At 48.2% G+C, this 20,890-nt stretch overlaps 1 protein-coding gene across 1 annotated transcript in view; it reads right to left on the bottom strand.

Moving 5' to 3' along the window:
- Positions 1-457: 457 nt before the first annotated feature.
- The window catches only part of ITGA9 (integrin subunit alpha 9), a 323,466-nt gene continuing 303,033 nt past the window's right edge, over positions 458-20,890 (bottom strand). Inside the window, exons 27-28 of the mRNA XM_069475539.1 lie at positions 12,102-12,221; positions 458-1,165 (exon numbers count right to left, since the gene is read on the bottom strand). Of these exons, the coding sequence (XP_069331640.1) occupies positions 1,067-1,165; positions 12,102-12,221 (219 nt within the window). The 3' untranslated portion in view covers positions 458-1,066. The remainder of the gene's footprint in view (positions 1,166-12,101; positions 12,222-20,890) is intronic.

Raw genomic sequence — 20,890 nt, 5'->3', positions numbered from 1 at the left:
CCAATGAAAGGTCCATATGCAAAAACACTTACGGTGCTTTAGCACACTTTAGTGCATGACTCCAAACTTGACTCCAGGCAATAAAGATGTGAAATGTCTGGCCGGGCGCGGTGGCTCACGCCTGTAATCCTAGCACTCTGGGAGGCCGAGGTGGGCGGATCGTTTGAGCTCAGGAGTTCGAGACCAGCCTGAGCAAGAGTGAGACCCCATCTCTACTAAAAATAGAAAGAAATTATATGGACAGCTAAAAATATATATAGAAAAAATTAGCCGGGCATGGTGGTGCATGCCTGTAGTCCCAGCTACTCGGGAGGCTGAGACAGGAGGATCGCTTAAGCCCAGGAGTTTGAGGTTGCTGTGAGCTAGGCTGACGCCACGGCACTCACTCTAGCCTGGGCAACAGAGTGAGACTCTGTCTCAAAAAAAAAAAAAAAAAAAAAAAAAAAAAAAAAAAGATGTGAAATGTCTTAGGGGTCTTGCCACCATCCACAGTTTATATGCACCACTGCCAGCTTGGTGGATTCATTACATGAGGTTTCTTCAGCTTATTTTATCTGCAAGTCTTTTTAATAGCAAGTTCCAAAATACAATAAGATTTTTATCCTTTAAAATTTGTAAAGTCACGTACGTGTACTTCCAAGATTTTCGGCCAGATATCAGTGCTTGAATGAATTATATAACTATTTAATAGAAATAATAAAACATTGATACAAATATAAAGACATAATCAGTATAAAAGGCTTATATTTATAAAAATACTTTTAGGTAACAGTTTTCCCCTGAGGGTTGACCACGCATGTTGCATCCATAAATATTGCTCGGCTCTGTAGCTTGCTTTCCAAAGTTCAGAGTTCATCTTTCAAAGAAAGTGGTGGTGGCTCTGGTCGTGTGACCTGGCCGCAGTGGCTGCCGCAGGCTGGCACCTGGGCTCGACAGAATGAGGAAGAGAACAGCATCAGTGGGGCCTCCGAAAAATCTGGAGAAGATTTTTTTTCTTCCAAATATGGAAGATACAAAGATCAAGGATGACAGGCTAGCGATCGGGTCACGTGACCGGTGTGGCAGCTCACTGGTTTTTCTGGACCAAGTCCCAACTGTCTTCGTTCTCTTTCCGGTTCTTTTCAGCTTCGATAATTTCTTTGTACCTTCGGCGAAAGAATCCCATCTGAAAGGCAGAAAGAGGACAGGCTGGGTTAGGAATGCGAGTGAATCCGCCACTTGGCTTCCAAGATAGCCTGGCTGTGAGTAGGGCTCATGGGGGCTGCAAGGCACACAATGCGCGCGCTTCCTGTGGGCTATCTTAACGTAAGTTGTTTGTTCCTTGCAAAATGCTTCTGGTGCAGTGTTTCCCAAACTGCGTGCTGGGGAACACTAGTTAATGAGAGCTGTTCAAAGGTGTTCGGGAGTGAAAAAATGTTTCATGGCCAAATAAGTGTGGGAAATGCTGCGTTCTTTCGTTCTTTCTTTTAGGGATTTGTAACGTGTAGCAGAACAGTAAGGGATCTAATAACTCCGGTGGGGAGGAAACCCGGGGACCCGACATTTCCCATGCTTATTTGGCTTTTGATAAAACTATTACTGCCCTGACAGATATTAGCCGTCTGTGGAATAATTTGATAAGTACTGTTCTCACATGGTAATAAGCTTTTTTAAGCGTCTGCAGGTCCATGTTCTTCCTTGCTATCATCTAGATCTTTCTCTCAAACCTTGGAATCCACGCTGGGTGCACCACAGTGAGCTGCGTGTACTCATCAGGAATTGGGGTTTCAACCTCATCCAGGATGGCAGTTTCCCCTATCCTAGTTCTGAAAAGACTCTCCCTCTGATATTGCATTTGGTTTTACGACTTCCCACGTATGCTAAGACGATCTGCTAGTTTTTCTCCACCGTCATCACAGGCACTACCACCACACACGGAAGCGACTTTTTGTAGCCCAAAGCTTACCTTTTCTTCCCGGCTCAGGGAGAGTTGGCATCTCTCATCCTTTGCTCAGCAGCATTAGCAGCCTGTTTCTGAGGTCAGACATCCCTCCCCGCAGCTGCCCTTAAGCAGGACGACTGTAGTGGGTGTCTGAACACCGCAGCTCCCTCGCTCCTTGGAGGGGTAACCCTGAGGTGCATGTTCTGCCAGAGCTTCCCAGTGGAACTTGCCCGCAGAGGGAACCAGACTGACAACACATCCCTTATTGGCTTCCTTCCCTTCCCCATCTTACTTCCCTGCCCTCCAACATCGTTTCCTGAGATCATCTCCCAAATAAACTACTCACACTTAACTCTTAGTTTCAATCCCCTTGAATATGGGAATTCAAACCAGACACACGCTGGATGTGCTGCTGGCAAGCCCGCTGCACTGCAGGTGCGTGGAACCGCATTATCATTAGCTTGTAATTCCCAGAGTCATATTTGAAAACCCTTAAGACTAGCAATCTCTGCAGTCTGTTGCCAGCAGTGAGAGCACATATAAGGCATGCCCACAAATCACGAAACCCAGCTCTCGTGGGCACATCCAACGTCTTTGTTGTCTGTGTATTTGTCCTTGGACTTCTTCACTATGAGCCAAGTATCCAGGGAGGCACCATAGTCACTCCGATGGCCATGAGCTCCCCGACAGAGGGGAAAGCAGGTGGAGATCAGGAATTGTCCTGCTGCACCATCATCATCTTCCTACCCACTTCCTACCCAGTATGGGCCACTGGCCTAGCCAAAGATGAGAACTGTCCAGAGAGCTCCCAGGCAGCTCCACCCACGTTGCCAAGGACACCCTAAGCATGCACCCTGAGTGGAGTCAACAAGATGGTTCAGTTTGAACAACTGAGAAGGAACAGAAGATTTCTTAGAACAACTGGCAAGAGCCTTGTGTTCTGAGCTTCAATCCTCAAGGCCAGTTTTATAAATAGACGTTGAGTTCCTGGTGTTTTCGGCCTTGGAGGTTTCTTCCCAGCACAGGGCCACATTAGTCAGAACCCCATGTTCTGACACCTCCACGCATACACTTTTCTCTCCTCAAACCTCTATCACTTCTCCCCTCTGCAAGGGACATGGAAAGGGGCTTGGCCTGAATGTTCTGGATAATTAGGAAGAGTCACTGTTGTCACCCCCACAGCAGGCCAGAAAATCAGATCAAGACTTACTGAAAATGTCTAAGAAGCTACTGCTTGAAATATCATTCTTTAGAGATAGTAACGTGGCTGGTCACGTGCAACTCCTGTGTTGAGGAGAACAGAACCATGAAAGTATGGCTGGACATGACAGGGAACAAGGTTCTTCTTTAGCAACAGCTTTGGTGCTGATGGTGTCATGTTCCAACAATCCCAGGCTACCCGGTTTCAATTCCAGAGATGTAACATATCCCTACGGTGGCACCAATCAAGTAGAATGGTAACAGTCTGCTTCTTTAGGATCTTCTGCATTTGTCTTAGGACTCCTCGAGGCAGCATTTGTGTTTTTTATTCCTAGCAGTTCCTGTCTCACCTGGACTTGGTACCAGTGACAAAGTGCAGAAATGCCCACAAACCTTCCTTCCCGCCGTGTCCATGTGGCTCTGTAGCTAGTCCCATCATGAAGTGGAGTCTATTTTCCCAGCTTCGAATCTCTGCTGAGACTTGTTTTGACAACTGGATCATAGGGAGGTGATGCTGTCTGTTCCACACTTAGGTCCCGAGGGGCCTTGCACATGTCCAGTTACTTTCTCAGAACCCTGCCCTGCCTCCACTGCCTCCAGGCAAACAGGCTAGTGTAGCCTGCAGGAAGATGAGAGGCCACCGGCAGAGGCTGTCCCAGACCAGTGAACCCCTAACGGCTTGCAGGTGCCCGTGTGAGTCTGGCTGAGACCAAAGAACTCCCCCCATTGAGCTCGTTCCAAATCACCAACCCACAGAATTGTGACCTACGTAGATGCATGTTGTTTTTAAGCCACTAAACTTTGGGGTGGTTTGTTATGCAGCATAAGTTGCCTGGTACAGAACCTGATTGTTTTTGCTGATTTCCTGCATGAATCAGAGGGGCAGCTGACAGGGTGCTAGACATAAAGGACATCAGTGTGCCTTGTCTTGCTGAATCAGACTTTTCATGCTGTTAGTAAAGTGAAGGCACCATCATCTCTTGCAGACACCTGGGGTGAGCTCTTTTCTCTTAGCGGAGTGGGGTCAGCATTAGGTCTGAAAATCACCCCCCACCCTGACCCCCGGCTGGCAGTACCTGTAGAGCTGCTCTCAGAAACAGTCTTGCAAGCTGCATGCCCCGCCCCAGTGCTACAGGGTCTTGCTTCCTGTTCCCAACACTAGCTGGGTACGTAATCTCTTGGATGAGAGGCTGGAGCTGCCACTTATGTGTTTCTTTCTTATTTGGAGCCCAAAGAACAATTCTTAAAACATAATGCACTTTCATGGCTAGGAAGTGGTGGGTACAGTAGTGCAGGCTGTGCACTGCATATAAGAGGGTAGGGGTGTGCCACTCGCATCACAGATATCACAGATATATAAATTTATTACAACTATTTTCCAACAGATGGCAGCAGAGTGTCTCAGTCTAATAAAATCAGTGGATTTGCTGAATTTTCTGACAGAAGTAAAGGGTCTTGAGGAAGGGGTGCTGTTTTACTAGTCTGCACAAGGTGCCATATGGGCTAATGATGACCCTATGAAACTAATCTTGTTTCTTATATGATCAAACTACTTCTATTTCAGAAAAGGAGGATGTCTCCCTTGTGCTTTTGTTTAGAGCCTGGTTTTGGCTTTCGGTACAGAGCCCATTGACAGAGAGCACGGTCCCCCTGCAAACAACTGTCATACAGGCTTGTCCAGTGCCACAGGGGCCTGCTCCGAAGAGGTCTGTGGAAGAGATGTGGCGTAAGGAGCCCAGAATCCTGATTACTACTCACGCTCCGACTAGCTACCCTCTGGGCCATGAGGAAGGTCATTTTCTGGCTCTGAGCCCGTGTCTCTGTCTCTGCCTGAGAGATCAATGGCACTCTCAGGCCTCTTCCATCCCTGAAACCTGATGACAGCTTTTTCTGTTGTCCCCAAAGTGAATTCAAGCCTGTAGGTTGTGGGCCACATAGCTGTGTACACAGGACTCAGGGAACAAGGCACTGAACTCTTGTCCGGTGTCAATTTTTCTCAAAGATTTTTGGGAAGTTTTTTGAAAATTCAATTTTCAAATTTTTTTTCAAGTTTTGAGTGAAACAAGTAAAACAGTTTAATAATACTTGAAATGATTATGAGGTCTTTGAATTCATAAAACACATGCAGTTATATGTTCACTTATTTAACTTTTACAGTCTTTTGAATTAAGGGATTTCAACGTCAATTTTAGCAGTGTGGGAAGGAGGCGAGCCTTGGGGGAGTGGAACAAGTCACTCTCTGTCAGACGTCTCACAGGCGTCAGAGTTAGGGCCTTCGCGTGGAAGTCTAGGACTCTTAACTCCTGTGACATAGTGACTGTCTGACAGTCTCATCAGGAATGGGAAAAACATCAATCCCTTTTTTAAAAAGTCAAAACAAAAAACCCTCAAGAACAAGTCACCTACAGTAATCTCTGCAAGAACTGGAAAGAGCATGTTGTCCTCTACGCCCTGCGGTAGGCATAATATTGTTCTCAGTGGTGTCAATAACTACAGATCAACAAATGAAGAACAGATCTTCCTAGCTAACATTTTTTTAATAGAATGTCCATTAGGAATGGGGAAGTGAAAAACTAAATTCAGCAAGGTTTTGCCATCCCCCTGAGTAACATTAAACTAAAGAGAATGACTCTGAATTTGATCATCTAACAAGTACAGATGGTCCCTGACTAATGATGGTTCGACTTAGGATATTTTGATGTCATGATGGGTTTATCAGGGTGTTAGATGCATTTTTGACTTATGATATTGTAAGTCGAGGAGCATCTGTAGTCCCCTTACCTGAGAGACAGCGGCTACATCACTAACTGTTAGTACGTGTGCCAGAGGAGACCCAGGAGGCCCTTCACCCTGTCACATACATAACTTCACAGCCAGTTCTACTTACTCTATTACTGCTGAGACCTAAGTCCCCCTACTGGGGCCGTTAGCACACCCCACAGTTAAGCAGGCCACCCTCAGACACACACGCCAGCTCCTGTTAGTGCTCACGGGTGCCTCGGGAAGACTGGGACGTGCTGGGCAAATCCTCCTTTTGCTGCCAGCCGAGCCCACCCTGAGGGTGCTGGGAAATGACCAATGATGAGCTAAGCAGGACCCTCAGCTGTCCCACACTCACTTCCAATCCAACAGAGTCAATGTTTTCCTGCACTTTTTCTGGAACTTTCTGGGGCTTGCTTTGCCACTTGAGGGGCAAGGGGCTGCGTTAACTGTTCCATCTGTAGCAGAAGAAACATTCACAGAAATCCTAGAGGAGGCTCAAGCCACGCTTTGCTCGGCTGGAGGCCAAGGGAGCAGTGTGCTTTCTGGTTTCATGTCTGCGCTGGTCTCGATGGGGCCTGCAGCCCCAAAGAGCAGCTCCCTGAACCCTCTCGACAGACTTACACAATGCTATGATATCACCCTGTCTCAACACACTGCCAGAAAACTCCTAGGGAAAGAGCAGTTTCCCCCTGATTAGCCCTAATTAGGCGGGTGCCGCGCGAGTTCTGGGGTTCCCAGCCCTACAGCACCAGCCTCCTCCTGCCCAGCCCATGTCGGAGTAAGAGGCACTGGCCAGACAACTCCACGGCGTCTGGTATCTTGGGGGATCACTCTAACTTCCACCATTGGGATGCTTCCTGGGCAGGGATTCCAAGGACCTTGGACACGCTCCTTCTTTGGACTAACTCGGGGCCTCATGTTTATGGGTCTTTTCAATTACTTGACTATTTACATAGCATGTCTCTGTCTCGAGATGTCGACAGTGCAACATCAGCCCAATATTTACTTGCAAGCATAAACAAGCCCCCCCGAATGTCTCTGGCACACAGTTTTAATTGAGGCAGTGTGAAGGGGGGTGAGTGCATGCACACGTGTCTGTGCATTTTCGTTTTCTTTGGAGAAGCAAGGACGGGTTCTCACAGCCCGGTTTGGAGGCAAGGTGATCACCCAGTGACCTCCGGAGGGGCTGCCAAACCTTACACATTCTCTGAACCATTTCACAGATTTATTTTTCTAAGCGTTCCTGCTTGAGGTCAGAAGTAATGCTCTCAAATAAAAACCATGAACCCAAAGCCAGCCCGAAAGCAGCAGGCTCTTGGAACAGCCCCAGCTGACAGAGAGTGAGGCAGCCCTTTCCCGAGAGGCAGGAACACATCCTGCAGGCTGCCTCTTCGCCACTTGGGCAGTCACGTCCTAGGCCTTCTGGGAGGAGCCCAGCCACAGGCCTGGCAAAGCGGTGGCACTGCCCCTGGCTCCAAGCCATCTCGGTGTGCAAAAGGAGAGACAGGAGAGGTGGGGGGTCCTTGGCTAAACACAGTGGAGGAGGATGGAGAGGCTTCCCTGTCACTGAGCGGTGGCCCGTGTGTTTTGGCGAACTGCAAACAGACCAACAGAAGTGGGGACAGGAGGAGGGCACGAGAGAGGTTGAGGGGGAGGGAGGAGCTGGAGCCCTAAATGAGGGAAGGGGGGTGTCTTTCTTCTAAAGAAAAAACACCTAGGTATCTCTGCTGTCTTTCTGCACGAGCCAGGCTGGCCTAACGAGCTGAAGGCACTTCTTGAAGGTGCAAGTCACATACAAAGTTGTTATCCCTCCTGCACCTCTGAACAATTAAACTTTCGGCTCATAAACAGGCCTGTATGATTGTCTTGAAGAGGCGCCAGGCCCAGGCATCTTCCAACCCAGTCAGGAGCTGAGGGAAAGGAGAGGGACTCATTTAGATTTTTCCTCCTTTAAAAGAGTTTCATATTTCAAAGTTTTCTTCCTGCATGGTGGTTTGGCAGGCTACTGTAATCCTCGCACATAAAGTTTAAATTATGGCTCCCAGCGTCTGCTAACATCTCGGCTTTGGGAAAGCTGATTAGGATCTATTTCAGAATTTGAAGAAGGGTCTGCTTAGCTTTGGGCCCTCGCTGTGGATTTTGTGCCGGAGCCAGGGCCTGCTGCCGCCAAGCATGAGAGAATGCCTGGGATGCCAGCGGAGGGGCCTCTGGAAGGCCCCCGGGAGCTGCGCAGAGTCAGGGGCAGATGAGACGGCTGGGAGGCTGCAGCTCAGATCTGGGAAAGGCGTTTGCTGACCCTGTAAGGGCTTTCTGTGTTAGAGAAATGGTTAATAGCACCACATGGCATGAGTAGGAGAGGCCAGGGGCTGGTGGCACAGGCCACCTCCTGCCCACCCCTCAGGCCTCTGCTCAGCTCACTGCTTTTCCCAGGAGTCTTCAAGATTGAGTGAAGGCTCTGTTTTACCTCTGTTGTTTTTATCTCTGAACCTTTGCCCAGGGCCTGCCCCTTAGTAGGGACCCGATGCCATGCGCTGAATGAAGGTGCCGGCCACCCTGCGGACACCGCAGGCCTGTGCGGTACTATAGGTGCGTCAGCACAGCCAGCGGCTTTGCTCAGCTGCAGCGCTGTGGAGCAGTTCATGTTTGTGTGACACAGTTTTGGGAACAATGCCTTTGGCTCATGAGCTCAAGGCAGGGGCAAGCAGTCATAGGTAGCCACGTCAAGAGCTACTCTAGAAGGAAGAACTGCTTCGAATCCTGCCTTCCCCACCCTGGGTACGGGCAACCATCCTTTGTCTGAACAACAACAGGGACTGACAGCTACGCCTTTTATCTCCTCGACCTCTCAAGTCTACCTGGTCACCAAATCTGCCTGTTCTAGCTTGGTCTCCTCCTCTCCACCCACGGGGACAGCCCTCACCCCCACTCTGCCCCCAGATCTCTCTGCTGACACAGACCTGGCCAGGCCGCAGCTCTGCTCCCAGGCCTCCCACGCCCTCCCTTTGTCCTGGCCAGTGGGGCCTTCGCAATGGTGGCAGATGGGCTCCTTGCAGGTCACCGACTGCCCTCCTGTGACACACCTCACAGGCTGCCCCCCACAAGCCCCGCTTATTTTCTCACCCCCTCTCCCCTCTGGATGGAACCTCCACCTGCCCTTCCCTGCCTGCAAAACTCAAAGCCAACCCGAGCTCACACGTGAGCGACACCTCGTTTGTGAAACGTCCTCTGACCTCTGCTGGGGGTTTCTATGTGCTAAGCACAGGGCTAAGCATTTTCCCTGCTGGACGTGCTTGTCTCCTTTTCACAGAGGAGGAGACCGAGGGTCACAGAGGGCAGGCGACACCCTCAAGGCCTCACAGCTGGCGAGTGAGAGAGCCAGGACCACAGAGCACAGCTGTCAGCCCGCAACACCACGCTCCCATCCGCTCGCTGGACTGTGCGGCCTTTTAACTCCACTCCCCTCCCGGGGCCGAGGGACAGGGATTCATGGCCCCTTCTTCTCAGCTGCCAGGGCAGTGACTGCAGGGCACCTGCCACCCTCCACTATGCTGGGTGGTGAGGCCGGCACGGGCAGGGAAGGGGCACAGTCGTCGTCACATCCCGGAGCCTGGTGCAGTGCGTGGGACACAGTGTCCATTAACTGTGAGTGGAAATGAAGTACTGCTCGGGGATGACTAGCAAAGCCGTTCTGACCCATGTGGCCTCGCTGAGCAGCTCCCTCAGAGCTTCCCTGCCACCTGTTCATGAAGGCAAGACCTTGTCTGGGTTAGGACACGTGGTGTACCCCTTCACTGCCGCGCCCGGTCGCCCGCCCGGTCCTGGCAGAGGGTGAAGTCTGCCTTCTTGGATCCTGGCTCTTCGGATCCCACACAGCTGGGTGACCTCAGGGGTCTGGCCACCCATGACAGCCAACTCCTGTGACCGCACTTTCTTTAAACAAACACTGCGAGGTGAAGCAAAGCAGATGGCAGGTGGGAGGAGGTGGGAGTGTGCAGAGGAGATGGGACACTCTTGTGTGGCCATGCCCGCCATGGGGGCAGGGGCATGGCCACACGCTCCCTGCCCCGTCCGGTCCCACACACCCTCCTGTGGCGGAGAGCATCTCCTCTCATTTTAAGAGCCCACAGAAAGCAGAAGGAAGTACACACACACACACACACACCCTTGCTACTCAGCGAGAAGCCTGTCTTTTCAGACCCGTACACTGAGCAGGCTTTGTTCTCCACCCACAGACCAGAGGCTGTCTCAGCAGGAAGGAGTTGGAGTTGGAGAAAAGGGAGAATTAAGAATCTTTCTGGCAATGCACATTAAATAAACAACAAATCGGCAGATTTTTTTTAAAAAAGGTAATTTCCACTATTGGCAAATATACAGGAAAACAGATACTTCTGATACACTGCTTGTGGGAGGGTGAATCGGTATAACCTTTCTAGAGGGCAATCTGCAATAAAAAAAGGCTTAAAACACACATTCCTTTGGGCTCTGTAATTCCATTTCTAGGTTTTTGTCCTAAGGACATAATGAGGGTTTTGTGCAAATATTTGGCTCCAAGGATATTTACTGTGGCACTGTTAAGGAAGTGTGACACCAGGAGCAACCTGAATTCCACCATCAGGGACTGGATGGGTAAACTGCAGATACTCCAGAGCCTTACGACATTCTGGAAAGGGGCTTTGAACAACATGGAAAGATGTTCACAGTGTCGTCTTCAGGGGAAAGTAGGATGCAGAATAATACACGGGATGTCCGAAAAGCATGGAACATGAGATAAACTTATTTTTAAGTAATATGTTCAATATATTTTCTTCAACCTCCAGACAACTTTTTAGGTGAAGTATCTCTAAATTTAAAGCAATGGATCCAATTGTTAATCTGAAAAATGTACAATAAACACATTATTTTTCCTGGGTTTCTAGACTTCTTGGGAAGTCTGAGGTGTACTTGTCATATTTTTTCTAGAGTAATAATTGAACTCCTTGCTTTAAATTTACAGGCACTTTGCCTGAAACTATATTGTATATATTACTGGAAAATTTAACTAATACACTATTCAAAAATAAGTTGCCCCTATGAGAATGCCTGGGCTGTATCTATACATGCAGGGAAAAAGGTCAAAAAGAGACAGCACTGTGGTTATCGTGGCTACTTTTGGGATGTGAACTCCTGGATGTTTGACAACCTTTTTTCGTTATTGATATGTTATCACGTTTGGTCAATAAATGCACATTTTGTAATCCCAAAGAAATTATTTCATTTTAAAATATCCACCTGTAATAATCTAAGAGGCTGTTTCCACCTGCATCTGAAACATAGAATACTAAAGAAGCAAGGGCTCTGGTGTCAGGAAGTCCCAGCTATGGCCCTGGGCTGTTTTGGAGCTGGGGACACAGCGGGAACAAGGACAGACGTGGGCCCCATTCATTGGAACATCACTGCCTTCATCAGAAGAGACAGGCCTTCATCAGATACTGACTCCGGTACCATTACTGATGAATATGGAGGCTTCTGAAGCAAAAGGACTCTAGATCTCTGAGCGCGTAAGGCAGAGAAATCCTTCCAGGCTTGGTGGGGAGCACACCCCTTTCTCCTTGGCAGGGTGACACTCGAGGCAAGGCATGAAAGAGCAGGTGCTCCCTGGTGAGGGAGGTAGGGCAGGTCTACACCCTGGGTCACCTATAAATGAACCACCGTGGGGTTGGGAGAACTTCTGATGAAGCTACCCAGGCAGTGCTCCAGATTTGTAGCCCATCTCAGTTGTAATCCCAAAGAAATTCATTGGGATTACAACTGAGTCTTCTGGGCAGAAATCTTCCTCATATTCCACTGGGGAAAAGAAGAAAGACTTGCCCTAGAGTTCCCTTTCTTATTCTTTCTTCAAGTGGATGGTATTCCACGTCCCTCCCAGCTGTTACTCCCCGGGCTTCTGTTCTGGAGTGTGGTTCCCACCGTCCCGTGTCAGCACTGGCGTAACTCTCTTAGGGAAGTAAGAGAAGAGGGGGCTGAGACTTTTCCTGTCTCCCTAAAGTGGTCCAAACCCTCAGTTATGAATGGCCTCAACGAAAGCCAAGACTCCATTCCCTGCCTGAAGGGGACACTGCCCCCCACGGTACCTGTGCCAAGGAGGGAGAACAGGAAACTCTTCCAAGGTGCTCCAATCTTGGAGAGGCAGGAGGGCTGGGTGTCATGGGTGGGGACTCCCTGGGGACCTGTGACTCACCTTCCAGAGCAGCACAGCCAGCAGCAGGAAGATGAGGATTCCCACCAGCAAACTTATGGCGATGATCCACCCCACGACGTAGCCTCGGGGCTCCAGATTGTGCAAGGCCTCGAAGACCACCTAAGAGGCAACGCAAAAGTGAAAATGTTTCCCGAAGGAAGCACCCGCAGCATGAGGGAGCCCAGGCTGGGCTTGACATTTGGCGAGAACTAGAGACAAGTGTCCAGACTGTGTTACTGAAAAACGTACTTCGCTGAGCATTTTTCTCACTGTAGACTGATGGATTTTTCACAAGCACATGAAAAGCCACTTGAAATTCAAACCCCAGGTCTTGAAAAACTTACAATGACAACTCTGATTCAAATATCACGAAATGAACAAAAGTGTAGTGAAAAACTTAGAGGACACACCATGTTCCTAATCAGGAACAGACAACAACAGTTTACCTTTTATTTTTCTTTTGAAACAAAGAACATGAGGGTGCTCTCCACGTAAGACAGTGCTTCTTTCCAAGTGTTCAGCTCAGTGTGTAACTTAGCGGAATTATTTGATTAATACCAGTTTCCCCATTACACTGTGGACTCCACAAGGGCTAGGACACAGTGTGCCTTGGGTCTCATGGCAGTGCCTGGCACATTGAAGGAAGTCCCTTAAGCTGCGCTGTGGTTTCCCATGGGAGCCATATGCCATCAGAGCCCATGTCTCAATGACGTGAGGCAAGTCTTCCCAAAACTCACTGGAGCTCAGTGGTGCGCTGGAGCTGGCTCCTATCCGCTCATGAGAGCCCACTGTGCATTTCTCCTCAATTCTGCATCTGGTGACGTGGTGATGCTACTTTGAAATGGGATATGATGTGAGTTTTTACACCACAGAAACTGGCAAACAAATCAGGGCTCCCCTACCCTTCTGCCAGAGAACTGATTATTCAACATGTGTCAGCTCACCCTGACCGTCCCCTTCAGCTTTGCTTTAGCTCTCCTGGTTACAGTGGAGTTTGGTTTATTGAATTCAAAGCATCTTCTATGTCCTCTGCTGCCGAATAACCCTCTCTAATACACCACGGTCACGTTCAAGCTCCTCACTGCTGAAAAGACAAAAATCCAAGCTCTGGGCAGTCATCATCTCCTTTGGCTACAGGCGGGCTGGCCCAACCACAGGTCTTCGCTCAAGCTGCGCCATCTCCTTGGAATCCTCATTCCTGCCTTGAGAAAGGCTGATCTAAAATGTAGCTCAATCCCTGAGGTCAGCTGATGATCTGCCTCTGCTGGGAGCCCTCACTGATCACTGAAGCCCAGTGGTCCAGCCCCTTGCTCAAGCCCAAGCAGTCACTAGGCATAATACTGACCTGTTGCCACCCAGCACCTCTTATTTAACCTTTTGAGCACCGGGCTCCCATCTCTCTGTAACATTTATTGACTCTCCTCTGTGTCAGGTTCTGTGCTTTTCTAGCAATCACTTGTTTAATTCATACAACCGCCCCATGAGGTTTCCAATACCCATTTTACAGAGGGGAACATGGAGGTCCAGAGAGGATAAGTGATTTTCTCTGGGCTGTGCAGCTCAAGTGTAGAGTCAGGATTTGAACCCAGCTCTTAGCCAACTTCAAACCCTCAAATCTAAGCTTGTCACTACCAAGTGATGGTGGCGTTCTTTATATACTATATGTCAATTAAATGGATTATTTATCTCATTGTCCCCATTCCCTCAGCTGGGGTAGGAGAGTGTGTTGTGAACCAGGGTTGGGGTAAATGGTCATCCGTGAGACAGAGCGGCTGCCATGGTTACACCTGCAGATACTGAATCCAGAGCATTATCTTAAGGGAAATCAGGCAGAGCAGAAACAATTCCTTCCTTTGTGGAATGGTTACATAGCACATTAGGCATTTCTGGGAGTAGAAATGAAGCCTCACTGTAGCACATACTCACTAGCTGTGTGACCTTGGGCAAGGTACCTTACTTCTCTGTGCCTCAGTTTTCTCATCAGTAAAACAGGAACGGAATAGCACCTCCCCAGAGAATTAAAGAGGATGACGCGCACAGAGGCCCCAGCACAGCACCTGGCACAGAGCCCACCCTCGGCAAATGGAGGGTGCGCCTGTTAGCATCATTGTCATTGCTGTGGGCAGATTATTTTGAGGTTGGGCGTGGCTGGATACCTTTTAGTTTTTAAAAATTATTTATTGAAGTCTAATATACATAGAGAAAAGTGTATGTATCCTAAGTATACAGCTCACTGAGTTTTCACACACAGAACACTAAATGCATGTGTGTAGCCAGCACCCAGATCAAGAAACTGAATGTGACCCGCCCCCCAGAAGCTCCCTTCACCCTCCCAATCACACCCCCACCGAGGGTAGCCACTACCTTGACCTCCAACAGCCTAGATTAGCATCACCTGCTTTTGTCCTCACACTAGATGGAATGACACTGCGTGAACTACTACTGTGTCCTGTTACTTTCTCTCGACGTTATGTTGGGGAGGTTCCCCCAGGTTGTAGCACGCCCTCTCTCCTTGCTGCATAGCATCCCACAGTGTGGACGCACCGCTCTTTATTTATCCCTGTTGCCACTGGTGGGCACGGAGGTGGTTTCCAGTTCAGGGCTGTTACGAGGAGCGACTTTCAGACAATAGGCAATCCTGAGGGTAGGATAGTTGGGTTGGGGGGTGGGAGGGGGTGGCACAGGAACGGGCTCTGAGGTCGGTCATCCTAAATCCACTATTGGTTCAAATTAGTGATTAAAGACAGGCAGATTCACGTCTTTGAGTTCTTGTCCCTAAAAAGCTGTGGATCAAATCACCTCCCACATCCACAATTTCTCATAGTTTCTTCTCCAGCTGAACTGTGAGGAACTATGAGGGAAGACGGAGTGGGACGGGGGCCAGCTTTAATCCTGGTCCTGCTGCCACCTTAGGCCACCACGATACAACTCCCAGTTTCCTTCTCTGTGAAACGGGTTCTGAAATGGAAAATGCGACAGTTCTCTGAAAGTACCTGGTACCTGATCGTGTAATAAAAGTCTGCGAAACCTTCTTGCTGACAATGAACTGCTGAGCCAGGCTGGGAGCTCAGCGGGGGTTAGCTGTAAAGCCAAGCCCCTGTGCTAACCCAGATGGCTTCTCAGGGACACTGAAATCTGTATCCCGGCAAAGCCACGTTGGAGGTCTGGCTTTGTGGACACAGAAAAGGTTAGAGTAGCGGCTTCAGTTTAGTCTGGCAAATTCCGCAAGAATGCCTGTCACTTCCCTGGAATGTGGGCTTCGTCTCTTATTATTTTTAGAGATGTTGTTCTTCCTCTTGGACGGGTGCTACACGCTTTGGCAGAGCCCGGTCTCTCACATCATGACTCTAATAACCTCATCCACGGGTGATGATCTGAGCATCCTCCAGTTCTAAGAAGTCACATCTTAGATTAAAAAACAAAACCCAAAGGAGGGAACTACATGGACTACATGGAGAGTCGAGAAACACTGACGATCGAGTCTCAAATCCACCGCTCATGAGCTGGGAGATCCTGGCTAAGCCTCTGCACTTCTCTAAACATCTTTTCTCTCTATCCTCTGTTTCCACCCCCAGTTACTATGCCAGCTCAGGCCTCAGTCGCCTCTCACCAGAACTATTTCAGGAGGCTTGGAGAGGACCCCTTGCTGTTAGAGTTGTCTTTCTAAAACACAGGTCTAATCATGTCACTTCTCAAGTTACACTACCAATGGCTTCTCTTTATACTGAGCATCTCATTCAGAATGCCAGGCTCTTTGCAATCTGGTCTCCTTCCTGCCTTTCCAGCCCCTCTCCAGACACATATTCACATTCTAGCCAGTCTGCATCCTCTCCCCCATGAAGGTCCCCAGCCTCCCTGCGGGCTGCATCTGCCACCCAGAATGCCCTTCCCTCCTTGTCCGTTTGACAAGCTCCATTACTGCTCATCTTAAAAACGTTCGTACCCTTTGACTCATTAATTCTGTGCTTGAAAACTTAGTCAAAGGGAAGAAATATAAAACACAGAAAAAGTTTTATGCTCAAAGATGTTCAGTGCAGAATTATTTATACTGGTGCAGAATTAGAAATATCCTCAAAATCTAATAATAGGGCAACAGATAAGCAAATTATGGTCAATCACAAAGTGGAGTATCATAGAGCTATTAGAAATGATGACAATAAAGCTGGCTGTCAAGGCATAATTTTCAAAAAGTTAAACATATGATTCTCATGCAAATATATAGTGAATTTGGTTAAAGATTTATTTAATTCATTACTGAGGTAGTCAGCGGATGGTGATTAGTTTAAAGAAAGATCTGAAAAAAGTTGTACTCATAGGAAAAAAAAGTGCTGACATCAGATTACTAAATCAAATACACAGTTGGCTAATATCCTGCAAAGTGATAAACTATAACCTTTGGGATTATATTTTCAAACACAAAATCATTTTTATCTTTACTGGCAAGAGTCATTTATAATTTATCAGTCTTCTACAAGTTAATATGTAACTTCACACAATTTGGGCTCTGCAGAGTTATAAAGCAGGCCTGTTTGATCAGTGCTTCTCAAATTTTATCATGTATAAGACTCACATGAGGAACTTTGTTATTAGGGAAATGCAGATTGAATGAGCGAGCCTGGAGCGGGGCCTGAGAGTCTACAGTTCAAATACGCTCCTGTTGATGCAACACTGCTGGTCCCTGGACCACACTTTAAGTAGAGAGGGGCTAGGCAATGCTCTAGTGCGACACTGAAAGGACACATAATCATCTTTTTGCCTGATTTCCAAATTTTAGATACTTTTGAAAACGCAGTAATAACACGGGGGAAGAAAGTTAAAAATATCAGAATGTCATTTAATATCACTACAGAGAAAACTTCAGCTTTGCAGAAAAATGGTAGGAAACTTAAAAAGCAAATAGGTGTTTTTTAGATTATTTCTCTCTCTTTTCTACTTTTTACTATTTAAAATTTTTAAAAAATAAGTATTTTAAAGCAAAGTAAAAAATAATTTTTTAAAAATGACTCTTCCAGAAGCCTGTCCTGTTCTCGTTATTTTCAGCAGAATTAACCATTTTCTGAGTTCTTGAAAACATAGCAATTTTCAATCTCTTAGCAGAGAAAACCTACTGTAGCAGCCCCATGTATAAAACATAAAAGGCGGGGGCTCTCTGGTTGTAAGGAAGGTGGGCAGCTAGAGCCCAGCCTGCCCACCCTGGCCTCAGCAGCTCCTGAACCAACTCAAGAAAACCCACGGCTCCATAGAACATGGTTTTAACACTGCAGCGGAATACTTTATAGTCCCTGTTCTAGGTCCTTCTCTCTCTCTTAGGTGACGATGAATCTTCTTGTCTATGGACTCCAGCAAACTGTGAATTCTTATAGAACAAGGGCTTGAATGCATGTATTCCTATCACCTGAACCAAAGTAGGGATTCACTACATAATTCAGGAATGCACAAATTAATAAATTCAACGTCCTTTCTGCCATTACATCAGATGAAACATGAATATGGTTCAGTCTGCAACAAAAGAGACGATGGGATTTGGAGCTGGAGTCTCCAAGTATGATTATTTTCTCTCTACTTCAAAAATACATTGTCAAATGTTATTGATTTTGGGGGAGTCCTGGCCATCTATCCACCCATCTGCCCATCCACCCACCCATCTGTCTGTCCATCTGTCCATCCATTCTGTCTGTCCATCTATCCTTTTACCCATCCATCCATCCAACAAGTGTGTATGTAGCTCCAACTATGTGCTAGACAACTGTGGAGACTCATTGATGAATAAAACAGGCTGTCTTTGTCCTCATAGAACTTCCAGCTTCTTTCTATAGAATCCCGGCCAGGGTAGACAAATAAATGCAAAATTATAACCATGGAAAATGCCACAAGGGAGAGATTCATGGTTACAAAAGACTCTTAGAGAGGCCTAGGGGTCAGGAAAGAGTTCCCTGAGGAACTGCTTGAACTAAGAGCTAAAGGACATGCAAAAGTTAACTAGCCAAAAAGGGAGGGAAGATCATTCCAAGGAGAGGGAACAGCATGTGCAGAGCCCCGTTGGCAGCAGTGAGCTTGGCAAGGGTGAGATGCTGCCATCAGCCAGTGGGCTGGAGCAGACAGAATGAACAAGAAGCCACAGGAAGGTGTTCACAATGAGGCTGGAGAGAGAATTATATGCTTTACCGTAAGAGGAATGGGAAGCCAGTGGTGGGTGTTGAGCAGCACAGTGACATGATTTGCCTTTTGCAAAGAGCACTCTAGCTGCAGAATGAATACAGATTAGCAGGGAGAACTGCCTGTGGAGGTACGAGGAACAAACAGCCCAAGTAAGAGGGTTGCAGCAGAAGTGCTTTCTCCACGTAGATCCAGGCCGCCAATAAGAAAGGAGGTGGTGTGGAAATAGAAACCCGACCGAGGATGCAGGGGAGTCTGCTGGTTTTAGGGGAGCGGTTGTAGGGGTGGTGAGAGCCTGAGAGACAGGAAAGGCAAGAGTTCTGTCCAGCGTAGGAATGGACGATGGCTTGGCACGGACCTTGGCTGGAGGGCTCATGCACTGGATGCTAATCAACAAAACAGAAGAAAATGAGGAACATGCGGGTTTGTCTCAGGGGAGCCTCTGAGGCGGGCAGACATCAGGCTGGGGTGATGCAGGCCCAGATGCTGGGCACCCTGCCTGCTGCTGTAAAGTTTAATGCACTGAGGTTGGCAAGCTGGTGTCAGGGAACGACAGTCTGAGGCAGCTGGCGAACCTGACCACAGCACTTGATTCACTCTGTGTTTCTGGAAACTTTTATGTTCTGACCGCAGCAAATATGCCTAATGTAACAGCTGGAAATGCCCAGGTCTCCATAAGGCCTGAGAATATGACCACAATGGGGGTATACCTGGCCCAGGCCTCTGCCGGACAGAGGACTTCCAGTGAGGGAGGACAGCCTGATCAACACCACCCAAGAGGAGATTCAACCCCAGACCCAGGCCGGCTAAAGGTCAATTACAACAGCAAGATGCTCTCTGCAGTCAACATCACATGCTTGTCTCAACAGAAGGAACAAAGTTACGTAAAATAAAAAGTGGAAAGAGAGAACATCTGGGACAATGGAATGACATTTCCACCTGCTTCTGATTACACCTAACAGCCAGTAACGATGTGGGGGAGGGAGGAGGGACAAAGGCTGTTGGGAGGCAGAATAAATGTCCTCAGCAGACCCATGTCTCAAGCTGCCGTAAGAACACAGCCTTCAGAAAGCATTTCAGATCAGGGAGACTTATGGTGATGGCATAAATCAACAGAAAATAAACTGTGCACTTGGCAAGATCAACACGTTCAGTCTCTGCTGTGATAAACAGAGATGTCAAACATGCCCCACGTCTGCCAGGTGCCATGTTCCAGAAAGTCCTTGCTCTGTTAGAATGTTCAGAGGAATGAGGTGGGCTGGTGCTAATTCCCTTGTTATTAAAAATGGGGCCCCATTTGTAGAGTACTTAATAGGTGCCAGGCGCTATGCTGCACGGTTTTCTGCCTACTAGCCCCGATAATCTGCACGACTGCTCTTTAGAGAGGGAAGACAAGGGAAGCTCGCTTGCCTCCAGCTATTAAGAATCAACAAGGAGTGTTGGTTCTCCTCATGACTGCATATCTGTGCAACTGGTTGAGGACCAGGACACACTGGGAAGAGTCCCAGAATCAACTGACCACAAAGTCTGAACATGATGTGCTTCTGAGGGCTTTAGGGTCACTCCCAAGACAGAGGGTCAGCTGTTCACTACCCAGGACTGATTCCTCCCACCTGCTCCGAATGGCGCTCCCACTGTGTGTGGGCGCCGGGCAACAGCGCAGCACGGGCCAGAGGAGCAAGGGGTTAGACTCGAGGCAAGCCTAATCATAATGGTACCTGGAAACCTTTGATTTAGGGTAAGCTGGCCATGACTCGAGGGTTTGGGGGAGACTCATTTTTCATCTGGTCCACCCTCTCCTTGGCTGTCCCTTTACGCAGAGACGGCCATGATTAACCAAGCACCGAAGTGGAAGCGCCATGCAAGGAGCTTTATGCCAAGGTGCCGTCTGATCCCTCCCTACCCCTCAGGACAGGTATTCCCCACATGCCACCGGCACCAGTCACCACAGCTTCACTGCTGCAGATCTACTGTTCACTTCTGTCTCCTCCGCCACCATTACTCCTGCCAGGTGACAGTCACAGCCTTCTAACAAGTTCCTTATTTCCACCCATTCCCCCTACAATCCACTGTCCACACAGCAGCCTGTGATTTTTACAGAATATTCATTGGATAATGCCATTCCCTGCTCAAAACAGAAGCTATCTGTGGCCTTCCTTTGTAACTACCCAGCAGTGTTACCCGGTGTGGACGCTACCTGTATCTTCCATCACAGTTCCCTGCACCGCTCACCAGGTTCCTGCTGCCCTGGTCTTTCAGTGCCGCAAACATGCCAAGCCATTTGCATCTTCATGTAGCTCCCCCCCCCACAACTTAGACACTGTTCCCCATGCTTGGCAAGCTAATTCCTTCTCACCTATCAGGTCTCAGCTTCCTTGGAGAAACATTCCTTTGACCTCCCCATCTAAAGCAGCTTACTCCCTTGGGACTAGCCTCTACTGGAACTAAAACCCTATGTGCATCCTTGCTGACTGCCTGCTGCCCCTCAGCTCTGGGAGGGCAGGACCTTGTCTGGCCCTTAGCACACCCTCAATTTATATCCCTCAAACGAATAAGCAAATAATGACCATTACAATATAGGACTCATGTGTTTGGGATTTTTCTCAATTCCTGACGTTCAAAGCTTAATTCTT

Source organism: Eulemur rufifrons, chromosome 7 (assembly GCF_041146395.1).
Source record: "Eulemur rufifrons isolate Redbay chromosome 7, OSU_ERuf_1, whole genome shotgun sequence".
Lineage (NCBI taxonomy): Eukaryota > Metazoa > Chordata > Mammalia > Primates > Lemuridae > Eulemur > Eulemur rufifrons.
The sequence above is the reverse complement of the archived record's forward strand: the minus strand, read 5'-3'. Positions and strand labels throughout refer to the sequence as shown.